The sequence below is a fragment of the Cololabis saira genome, chromosome 5 (genome assembly GCF_033807715.1).
Source record: "Cololabis saira isolate AMF1-May2022 chromosome 5, fColSai1.1, whole genome shotgun sequence".
Lineage (NCBI taxonomy): Eukaryota > Metazoa > Chordata > Actinopteri > Beloniformes > Belonidae > Cololabis > Cololabis saira.
Genome location: NC_084591.1, coordinates 41,829,465 through 41,841,299, shown reverse-complemented (window position 1 = coordinate 41,841,299; position 11,835 = coordinate 41,829,465). Strand labels below are relative to the sequence as shown.

Here is an 11,835-nt window from a genome sequence, read left to right as displayed (position 1 = left end):
GCAGGAAGGATCTCCTGCAGCCGTCTGTGTATCAGCAGATGTGAAAAAGACTGTCTAACATATTTTTCCAAAACTGTTTGAAAAAAAAACTGCACAAAATGCCTTAGACAAAGAATAAAGACTGATTTAATGTTAAATTTGTTAATCCAAATATAAGATAAAACAAGTGTAGCTGGCAACCTGTAAGTAATTTGTAAACCTGCCACCTGTATTTTCTTATGTTCAATGTTGCATTATTTAGCAGCAGCTGTTACCAATGAGCAATCAGTTCCAATCACTTCCTGCTGCATGCTGGTCATATAATAGCAGCCATTGTCATTGTTGCTACAGGCCTTTGAACAGAGCATTCTTCTTTTTTTCAGCCCAGTAGACAGCGGGTTAAATGTCCTTCACCTCAACTGTACCAAAAATGAGGTGAGTAGATTTGTCTGAATTGGTTACAATATTCCACAGTAGATGGAAGTGGTGTTTTTGAAATGTTGGTTGCACTTACATGAAAGGTATCTCCACAGGATTTTGTGGATTGCTTGTCTGCTGATCGGAAGCATCACCTGCGTTCCTCCACAAGGAGGTAAGGGCTCAAACGTTAATTGAAATGACCAGTGTCACTTGTGCTCCTAAAAGTAATGCTGGTTCCTACTGACCTTGTTTTCCAGGTAGTGGAGGTATGTATATGGCTTCCTCCTCTGGCCAAGGTCTCTCCAAGCCAACCTACCAGAAACCTTCTGGACAGTCTGCTAGTTCTGGTAGTCACAGTGGCACCAATACTGCTGGAGGTGCTGGCGGCTACTCTGTTGGTGGTCAGGACAGTCAGTCTGGTGCTCTAGGCGGCCATTACCAGGGTGCACAAGAGAGCTGGACCTCATATGATGACGATGAACCAGTTTTCACTCCCGTTGATGCTGAGGATCAGGTGTATGCTTTCAAGTCTCGGTCCCGCTACAACAAGAAGCGACTACATTTCTATCAGTCCCGCTACACCAACACTGAACCACTGGAGCCCCAGGAGCCAGTATTTCCATACCCTGGCAAGACACATCAGCAAAGCAAAGGAGGCCTTTGAGGCTCTTCCCAGTAAGGCATGTTTTACTTGGTACATGTGGTCTTTAGTTTCTGATGGTTGGCTGGCTGACTCTTCTTTTTGTCTTGCAGGTTTACATGTTTCATATTTCCAACTACTCCATGATTAAATGCTGTTTGACTCTCAATGCCTTGACTGATGTGTATAGACGAATCCGGCGACCGGTTTGTGTGCGCCGCCATCTTGCGGCGGCGCCATCGCTGCGGTGGCAGGTGTCAATCTGCCACCGCAGCGCTGTTATTGTAACCTGATGCTCTACAGCATCATTATAGCTGGATTGATGTTAGACAGTGGCCTTCCATAAATAATGAAGGTATCTTAAATTAATGCTGATGTTAATTTATAAATAATGATTTGTTTGAGCGATAAGCAGGAAAGAATAGAGGAATAGGGAGATAAGGGAGTGTATGATTAAACACTGTAATATAGCTCTCTCCACCTCCTCTCCTTACGAGGCACGTCTGCACAATTAAATATTACCTGTTTATGTTTTGTTTTATTTTAGGTATCCAAGAATATTTTATTGATCGCCTGGCGTCCGATGACGAAAAAAAACGCAATTACAGGTCTCTAATTGAAGGGCAGAACTATCTCAGCTCCGGATGATACAGAATACATACATACATAACCCCAATCTGCAGATAAAACTAGTTTGTTGAGGAAAAAATATCAACTCTATTTGTAGCTGCAGAAGAAAAAAATAATCTCACGAGGAAAAGAAAAATATTGCTCACGCCATCGGAGCCTCTTCAGCATAAAAGAAAAGAGAAGTAAGAGTAATAAAAAAAAGATGTAGGCTACTGTATGTTATATTATACTAATTTATTGAAACACATGGCGAGTCAAACATTTACCAAAGCAGCTGCCAACACTAAACAAGGTAGTAAGACGGTGGTTCTGCAGAACTGCGACAGTAAATCCTCATCGGAGCGTCATTCTTTAGTAGTGATTTCATATGAACCCAAACCGTTAATAATCATTATTTTCTCCATATACCGCTCCCTGGCTTCCTTGTTTAAGGTATCCAGGTAAATTCCAGTTCCTTTCCAGCAGTTTAACTTTTTTTTTTGCGTTCCGTCTGTTCACTTGGTGAAACAGAAAAGTAGTTTTGAAAGTCCCTCCCGTCTTCATTCACTATCAAAACAAATGCACGTGACGGGACAGGAGTGTTCCGATGATACAAATACATTAAGAGAGCCTGGCAGGGAGCGGAGTAATAGATCCATACGTATATATGTCTATGGGCTGGAGCGGAGGAGCGGAGCCGCCACCGCAGTAATGGCGGCCGCTCGACTTCCGGGTTTCGCCGGATTCGTCTATATGCAGGGATTTCCTATATATTCTCCAACTAGCCCTACAACGTGGCTGGTGACTGATGGGGAGGATGTTCATATGCTCTGCTTATTGTCAAACACACTAAAAATGCTTTAATCCCTGATGTGAAAGTTGTTGCAGTATTTATGATTGAAGTCTCTGAGAAGGTAATCTCCTACAGGAAGGATCTCCTGTAGCAGTCTATGCTGTAGATGTATGGAGCCAAATCAGGGCCAAAAGTTTTGCTAATTTGAAAATAAAATTTGAACCTGAAAATTCTTTTTTACAGTTTCAATTTTATTTTTTTCAGTATCAGATCTTTTTTTCAGTTTCAAATCTTTTTATTTCAGTTTCAAATCTTTTTTTCAGGTTCAAATCTTTTTTTTTCAGTTTCACGTCTTTTTTTTTTCAGTTTCACTTCTTTTTTTTTCAGGTTCAAATTTTTTTTTCAGGTTCAGACTTTTGGCCCCGATCTGGCGTGGGGGGCGTGGCATCAACTGAGAGGGGCGTGGCATCATGAGTGACAGCAGAACAGAGAAGGCGGGGGACGTTCCTCAGTCATGTTGCCTTCAGGAAACGTAGGTTGCAGAAGTTATCAGTAGAAGTATGATTCAACACTGTATATACACCATATTCACGTGATTGGCAGTGGAAAAAACTGATATTAATGACACATTTCTGTTTAAAAAGCTGTTTTAGACCGTACTTGGTAGTATGTGGAAGTGGGAAATGTCAAACTTTAAAGTGTGGCTGTTGAACTGTACAGTCTGGCATTTATTGCTTTTATACTGCGATTGGTGCCAAGTACGGTCTAAAACAGCTTTTTAAACAGAAATGTGTCACTAGTATCAGTTTTTTCCACTGCCAATCACGTGAATATGGTGTATATACAGTGTTGAATGACAGCAAAAAGCACGCACGCCCCCCCCCCTTCATCTGTCCATATTTAATAGTTCCTACTTTCTGCCATAAATTTGATTGTTTGTTTTGAATGTTTGACAGAGTCGTGGGTGGTGTCATCTGACTCTGTATTGAGTACTTGACCTTTATTGGCATGAATTAGCCCCGCCCCTCCTTCTGATTGGTCGATATTTGATAGTTCCTATTTTCTGCCATATTTTTGGAATGGTTTGACATAAAGAGTCGTGGGTGGTGCCATCGGACTTAGTTTTGAGTCCTTGACCTTTATTGGTGAAAATTGCACACGCGAGGGCCCGTTCATCGCTGCTTGCAGCTTTAATTTTTAGTTTGTCTCTGCACTGCTTTAAAGTCCGTTTGTAGCCACGAGCAGCTATGGACTGACAAAGCTCCTGGTAGATCTTGTCCCTTATCGTCCCCTCTAGATCCCTTTTGCATTCTCTCCTCAACCACCAGGTATGAACGTCTGCACCTCAGAGTTGGATCACCAAACAGACGTTTGTGCTGCCATTGCTTGTCGGATAAAATGAACAAGGAGCTGGCGTCTGAATCACTTTTCAACTGTCTATTAGTCGATGTGCCGAACAATACTGAAATATCGATACTTCAGTCATTTGTGATGCTGTGTATTAACAGGAATACGGTGAAAGTAGCAAAACTATTCAGATTTTGTTTAAATGACATGCTGCTGGTAGGATCTACTTTTTTTTTTCTTCAGATTTATTGGGCACATTGGGTGTATTTGCACCATGTATCACCGATAGCAGCCTGGGTCTTACTCTATTGGATCGCAAAGATATTGATAGTATCGAGCATCACAAATGTCCACATCCTGACTCAGACGTCTGACTGGCTAACCCCCTGACCAATCGGTGGCATGTAGTGTGATGTCGGGTACGGCCCGAGACAGCCCGCTTAGAACCTCGACAGAGTAGTTACAGAAAAGTATCTACTCTGCACGGGTAGACCCCTAGTAGAAAAGCGCCGGGCCAAGTAGCTTCTAGTGGAAAAAGTGAATAAATGGACAGAGTGGAGATGGTTTCAGGGCATCCACATCAGTGAGGACCCAACCTGGGTGCTAACTTCACAGCATTCCTGAGGAAGGCTCAACAGAGACTACTTCCTAAGGATTAGACTGAGCTCTTCCCACTGCTGAGTGACATCTTTGCTGAGCTGCAGCTTCTCGCTGTGGTTTTCCAGCTGCATTGCAGCAGACGAAGTTGCTCCAGAGGGTCATTAATGCCCCCAAATCATTTGGAAATGGCCAAACACTTTCACACTGACTGATGTGTAACAATTGCTCTCTAGGTTCTGTTTTTTTTTTTTTTTTTTTGGGGGGGGGGGGGGTTCTAAGTTTTTTTTTTTGTCCTCTTTGGCATTAACACACCTCACTTCTCCAGAGCAATAAACTGCCAAAACATCTGCCTTAATAAATGTACTAGCAGTGCATCTGATTAGTGGCATCTGGCTGCCATTGTATGTACTTGTCCTCTTAATTTTCATGAAAAGAGCAATGGTTTATTTAGGTTTTCACACATGTAGAAGCTAAGCCAACGCTTTAAGCCACTGAGGTGTATTTCGGCGGGAAAACTTTTTGACGCGCTTACTTTTGTATGCCAGGTGCATGATGAATGAATGTCCACTTAAACTGTCTTTGCGATGCACAATATACATTTATTTGTCACTCGCATAATCCAGTTCTTGCAAGTTACAGACGTGGATGCGGTCAAAAACTGTTTCCTCCTGCCAGTCGGAAAAACACATGGTGAGCCAACAAAGGTTCCTAGACTAAATAGGTTTCAGCGTCACACAAACAAATCAGCACCTTGTAATCTGCTCTTACAACACAGTTACACACGGATTTTCCAGATGCTGGTCGTCATACACAGTAAAAACAAATGTTACACTTAGCAATGAAACTCTAACTTAACTAGTTTCTTCACTTGTGTAACTTAGAGTTGGTTTACAGAAACAATACAGCTTAACAGCTGAAAGGAAATACATGGTATTATTCTTGGTTTGCAATCTTGTTTACAATACTTTTAAGCTCATTTTATTGTTGCCAACAATAAATAGAATAGACTTGACTTTAAGCATATAAATGTGTAGGAGAACGGAGTGTATTTAAGATATTGTTTCGGTCAAAGATTAGGACAATTATGTGGAATATTGCTTAATGTGCAATAATTAAATATGCAGCATGTCATGTATTGTTCATCTAATGTATTCACTAAATGTGACTTCATTTTTGGAGTAAAAATCTTAAACTTGAAAATCTGTTCTTTCTTTTGCACATGACTGTAGATGAGTGTTTGTAGCTCTTTTAAAGGAGCTTGAGGCCGGATTGTGGCAAGATTTATGAAAAAAATCCGTAAACGTTTTAAGTTTTCTAGTAATGTCAGATGAAGCGTTCCAAACCCAAAAGAATGAGCCCTCTAGTGTATCTCTCCTTTGCCTTGAACAGGCTGTGTGCTGCAAAATGTGCTGCAATTCGGTCCCGAATTTCCTGCGCTGGGCTGCGGATGTGACGTCACATGACGCTGCATGTACGTTCTCCCCGTTCTCCCGTGCCGGTGTGAATACCAGATTGTATCGGGCTGCAATATTTTCCCCGGAAGTGTGCATTTTTTCCCTGCGATGGTATTTTTTTGCCATGTTAAGCTAGGAAGGTAGTTTTTCACCATGTCTTCACATTCAAAACGTCTTTTTTGGCAATTGCGGATTAATCAGTGAGCGCTTAGTTGACGCTACATTTTTGTAATTATATTTATATAATGTATTATGACTATTTTGCTTAGACATTTACAGATTCAACAATGAGAACATATAGAGACATACACTTCTTTAAAGTCAGAAGCAGCAGATCATAGTGGAGGTAAAAGGGAGAAGAAACATATACAAGGAATTATCAGAATTATCAGTGATCTGATCAAGACGGAACGTCATCACGTACGGGGAGCCGGTAAAGAAAAGCAGGTGGGAAAAAAAAGCACCGACACCGGCTTCACTGTTGGCTGCAGTACCCCCAACGGCCGTCGTGGTGAAGGGTGGCGCTAGAGAGTCTCATTTCTTAAAAGGAGCCTCAAGCTCCTTTAAATTTTGAATACTGCATTTTTTTCACATGTCCCATTCTGAGTCACAAGGGTTTGTCTACTTAGCAAAGCTGAAGCAACAAAGTTTCAAATTAGCATAGTTATATTTGTATATTGTTGTCTCTCTCTCTATCTATCTATCTATATTCCACTACAAATAAATAAATTGATGTACTGATTACTTTTAGAGACCCAGTCCCACTGCTCTCTCTTGTGGATATTTCTGGTAAAACACAATGACATCAGATTCTGTTCTCATGTTCTACACTTTTTTTTCTCTTTCTCCTGTTACATGGAAAATCTAAGCCTTCTGATCACTGATCCTGACACTACAACTCCCAGCGTTTCTCAGTTCTCCACAACATGGACTGCACATGTGCCCTCATAATTATCCCCATCTGTTTCACCTGTTCTCCTGCCTACTCATACTCTGCACAATCCCCAGTTCATCATGTAATGGTTCGGTCCACGTTTCTTATGAGCGTCAGCCTACACCTACTTACTGTGTCCCTGCATGCGTCTTTATGCACAGTAATTTCTTGATTAAATCCCACTTTACTCTCCACTTGTGTCTGCTTGCAACTTGAAAAAGCCTGATAAGTAGGCAAAAGCCAGGTATTGTCATTAACATTATGTTTGCAGGTTTTCTGTGTCAATATTTGTTATACTTTGTAAAGATCTGCTAAATAAATAATGCCCTATAAATATCTTTCTGTGCCTATCTTCAATTTAGAAGAATTATTAACTGAGAATAAATATGAACAATAATTGTGTGTGGCGTGAAATACAAGTCTCCATGTGTAAAAGAAATGACTTGGCTCTTGTTAAAAAGCTTATCTGTTTTCAGGTTTAAGCAAACATACAAGAATAAACACATCTGATGGTCATTGTGACATGTTTTGAGGTCACAGTAACTGAGAACAAGATAACCTTCATTACACGTTGAACTACTGATGCAAACAACAGTGCAACAGCTGGGTTTAAGAGCTCACATGACTTTGTAATAGCATGTGAAATTTAACACTAGCTTAAACTCTGAGCCTCAGCGTAGATGATACAAATAGTGCAGTTGGTCCATCAGTTTATAGTATGTAAACATATATGATATTAAGAACCAAAGCTTGCAGTGGCAGTGGAACTTTATGGGCTAGTTACACTGCAGCTAACTTAGCCTAGGTCTAGACTTTTTTCAAAACCACATTCAACACTTGAGTGCATTATTCTGCAGTTTGCACACAAATATCTAAATGGCATGCGAGTTCAAGGGAAACTCAGTGCACAACAGACGTGTCTCACACTATATCCCATAACGCAATAGGCCATTATAATGGAAACTGGTCATGTGACCACTGTGACCAGCTTCAAGTTATAATATAAGATAATTGTTTTAACGTTGCATGATATGTATATCGTTTGTACAAAGCATGCAAGACATACCAAGACTAATATGTAGTATATATCTTATTTGGTTTTCTCCTTAAGAAGCCACAGCAGATAAAGTAGCAAAACAATAGGCATGTAGTATGTAGTACGTATTTTATTTGGTTTTATAGTTAAGAAGCAGCAGCAGATAAATTAGCAAAATCCAGCCAGTGAAACACTAGTAGGCCTAATGTGAAACTTTTTCTTAAGAAACATGTCATGGTTTCTCTAGTTGATGACATACAAAAAGCTCCATGTAAATGTGTAATGAACTTTAATATGTGATAATTTCCTTAAATCAACATAATAAAGTTCTACACTGAATAATGTGTTTTCTTCACAAGTAGATACAAAAAGCAATATTCTCAGAAAATTAAGTGGGGAACAGGTGGGGCAACCAGCCAAATTATATACTGTTCAGTCTACAGGTGCGTAGCATGTTTGCAGCCAAGTCCTTCGACATAGCTTCAGAAGTTTCCATTCTCCTTTTCCAAAACCAATACTTAGATACCTAGAGCATTTCCAGTTACACAACAATTATAAAAAGTCATTTATTTAGTCTTGTGCAGTTTGAAGATTCAACGACACCTCTGGAACATGGAGACCTACAATATAAAGGACATGCATGAGACTGTGTTTTGCAGCAACAGGCTACACATGGTCATAGGTAGGATACTCACCAAAAAGGGCTTCAGAAGCCTCCTTTTTTGCCTTTCTCCCCAATCTTATCCCCAGGGTATAGAATTATTGGCTCCTCGGGATGCAGCGGCTCTGTTGGGGTGTACCTGAACTGATTGAAAACTAATCGTCTTTTGTTGTACTGGGACCTAGTCTTGAAAGCATACACCTGATCCTCAGGATTCACAGGAGTGAAGACTGGCTCATCAGCTTCAGTACCCGTAAAGCTCTCTTGTTGAACTTGTGGATCCTTGGGATTCTGGGGAACTTGGGGATTCTGGGGAATCTGGGGATGCTGGGGAATCTGGGGATGCTGGCGAGTCTGGGGATGCTGGGGAATCTGGGGATGCTGGGGAGTCTGGGGATGCTGGCGAGTCTGGGGATGCTGGGGAATCTGGGGATGCTGGGGAGTCTGGGGATGCTGGCGAGTCTGGGGATGCTGGGGAGTCTGGGGAGTCTGCCTGTGCTGCTGACTAACCTGTCCAGATGGTTTCTGGTGGGTTGGCTTGGCTGGACCTTGCCCAGAGGCGGAAGCCATATACATACCTCCACTACCTGGAAAACAAGGTCAGTAGGACCCAGCATTACTTTTAGCAGCACAAGTGACACTGGTCATTTAAATTAGCATTTGAGCCCTTACCTGCAGGGTAGCCATGACCTCCACCAGTGTGGCCACCGGATGATCCTGCAGTGCCACCGGAACTCCCATAAGGACCGGGTTGTACAGGCGGTCTTTGATAAGTTGGCCTGGGCATAACTTGTCCAGAGGCTCCCACTGTGTGGTACGTACCTCCATAACCTGGAAAACAAGGTCAGTAGGACCCAGCATTACTTTTAGCAGCACAAGTGACACTGGTCATTTCAATTAGCATTTGAGCCCTTACCTGCAGGGTAGCCCTGACCTCCACCAGTGTGGCCACCGGATGATCCTGCAGTGCCACTGGAACCCCCATAAGCACCGGCTTGTCCCTGAGGGTTTTGATAAGTTGGCTTGGGTATACCTTGTCCTGTATGGTACATACCTCCACTACCTTAAAAACAAGGTCAGTATGAACCAACTTTAAGTTACAGCTCAAGTTACTTCAAGTAGTCATTTTAGTTTGATTGTTATCCCTTTACCTCCTTGTTGAGGAAAGCAGCTGATGCTTCCTATCAGCAGAGAAAAAATCCATAAAAGCCTGCAAACATATTCAATGTGAGTTCAATTCAATTTTATTTATATAGCTATTATAACATAAGTTGTCTCTAGGTGCTTTACAGAGACACAGAAGATGAAAGATGGTTAGTTGGTGTACTACAAGGATGATTATAAAAGCAGATGTAGACAACAGACACTGAGGTGGTCAGAGTGCAGAACTGCAGGTCAGAATGTCAGCAGGTATCCGACAGACATCTATACAGACAAGTGGAAGTAAGCAGTGGGATGATCAGAGGGGGGGACTGCAGGGCAGCATGCAGCTCCTGAAGCTCTGGTCTGCAAACATGCACAGAAGAGAAAAGGAAGGGGTAGACCAGCACAACAAACTACAAGAACAATGGAGACAATTCTGGTAATGAGATACTTCTGATTAATAACCGAGGGTCGATCTGAAGAGAGGAAATTAAATAAGAAAAGAGAATGAGAGAAGGATGGGCACCGGTCGGTGGATCATGGTGATCCTGCAGCATAGGCCTATAGCAGCATATCTACAACACAGCTATATTTAAGATGAACTGCTTTAGGCAAGGCAAGGCAAGGCAAATTTATTTGTATAGCACAATTCAACATAAGGTAATTCAAAGTGCTTTACATTGACATTAAAAGCAGCAAGACATAATTAGACAGTAAATAACAAATAAGACCGAAAACATTAAGAATAAGATGATAAGAAAAGAAGTAAAATAATAAAAATCACAAGCTGTCAGAGTAGTCTAATAAACGTTTATATGATGAAACTCAGAACAGCTGGAACCTGAAATTTACTCACCTCATTTTGTTACAGTGACTGGCAAGCATCAAAAGTGATGTTTGACCTTGCTACATGCAGTTTTAAAGGGGTGGCCAAGGTGGCCAGTCCCACTCCAATAATGTGATTGGCCCCCCCCAGATGCCACCCCATCATTTCTGGAACATCATTGGCTTACATGTAAAAAAGCTTCGAGAGATTTTAATTGGAGAAGCTAAAGAGATGTGGACTACAGCAGATATAGCGTTTTTGACCATTTACATATATTAAGTCAAATTTCACATTGTTTTTATTGTCTGTTTCAGCTTTGCTGTTGAAATGAATTTGTCTGCATGTTAATATGATCTAGAATTGTTAGCCCACTGTTTACTTTTTCTTTGTTTACTCCTTTGGCTCTGTTGCATTAATCTCCTCTCCGTCTTTAAAATCAGGGTTATGATTCCAAGTGTCCATTTTAATCTTAACCATGTATAGCATACTTGTCTTGCTAGATGTTTAACTTTATATACAGGCCTACATATTTTTTGTGAGTGATCTAATCCCTAAATGATAGGGAAGTCATTAGGTGCAGGATAGTTCTAAATTGGGTAAATGATGGTAATGGCAATATAATCATTATTCCGGTTGACAGTGGATGTGTAATGATACGCTGCTTTAAAGCTTTGTCTCAGATGTACAGTGGGTATGAAAACTGAGGATGTAATTGGCGAGGGCTTCTATCTTGTAAAGGGCACCAGTGACCCCCAGCCATTTGCCAAACCTAAGACCTTCCCAGTGGACCCAAGGGCATGTTTGAGTTTTTCATCAGTAAGCAAACAGGTTTTGATAAGCCAATGTTTTCAAATGCAAAACAACTCGCACCCCATTTGGGGGGGATGATTTACTCATCACATTAAGCCATTCAAACCATGCCATGTGAATTTCAGTCAGTTCAACATGTCTTCTAGCAATGACAGGTCGGATCTTTTTTAGTCAATTCCATTTTTCTAGCAAACCCATTTTTTGCATTTTGTTTAGATTCCTGCATGACTGACCTTTCTGTTCTTTTTTCCTCATAACAGATTTTTTAAAGACAAGTCATTTTTTGCTTTCAGGATGTTTCAAACAGTAACTGTATTTTCAGAGACAGAGGTAATACGTGTTAATTGCAGTGGTGGACAGTAACGGAGTAAATTTACTTGATTACTGTACTTAAGTACATATCCAGAGGATTTGTACTTTACTTGAGTATTAGATTTCTTTGGTACTTATTACTCTTACTTGAATACATTTCCAAGACAAATATTTTTACTTTTACTCGAGTACATTTCTAGGAAGGCTGAAAAGTACTCGTTACTTTCAGGTCTGCTCTTTTTTCTTCTTCCCTAAAATCCTATTGGACACA

General features: G+C 41.0%; 1 protein-coding gene across 1 annotated transcript; it reads right to left on the bottom strand.

Annotated features, from left to right (window-relative positions):
- Nucleotides 1-7,943: 7,943 nt before the first annotated feature.
- On the bottom strand, nt 7,944-9,685 carry LOC133444781 (uncharacterized). The gene is made up of 5 exons (XM_061722682.1): nt 9,625-9,685; nt 9,390-9,536; nt 9,146-9,304; nt 8,508-9,060; nt 7,944-8,432 (listed from the first exon to the last, which is right to left on the bottom strand). The coding sequence occupies exons 2-4, from the start codon at nt 9,456-9,458 to the stop codon at nt 8,689-8,691; spliced, it is 600 nt and encodes a 199-aa protein (XP_061578666.1). The 5' UTR covers nt 9,459-9,536; nt 9,625-9,685; the 3' UTR covers nt 7,944-8,432; nt 8,508-8,688.
- Nucleotides 9,686-11,835: the final 2,150 nt, after the last annotated feature.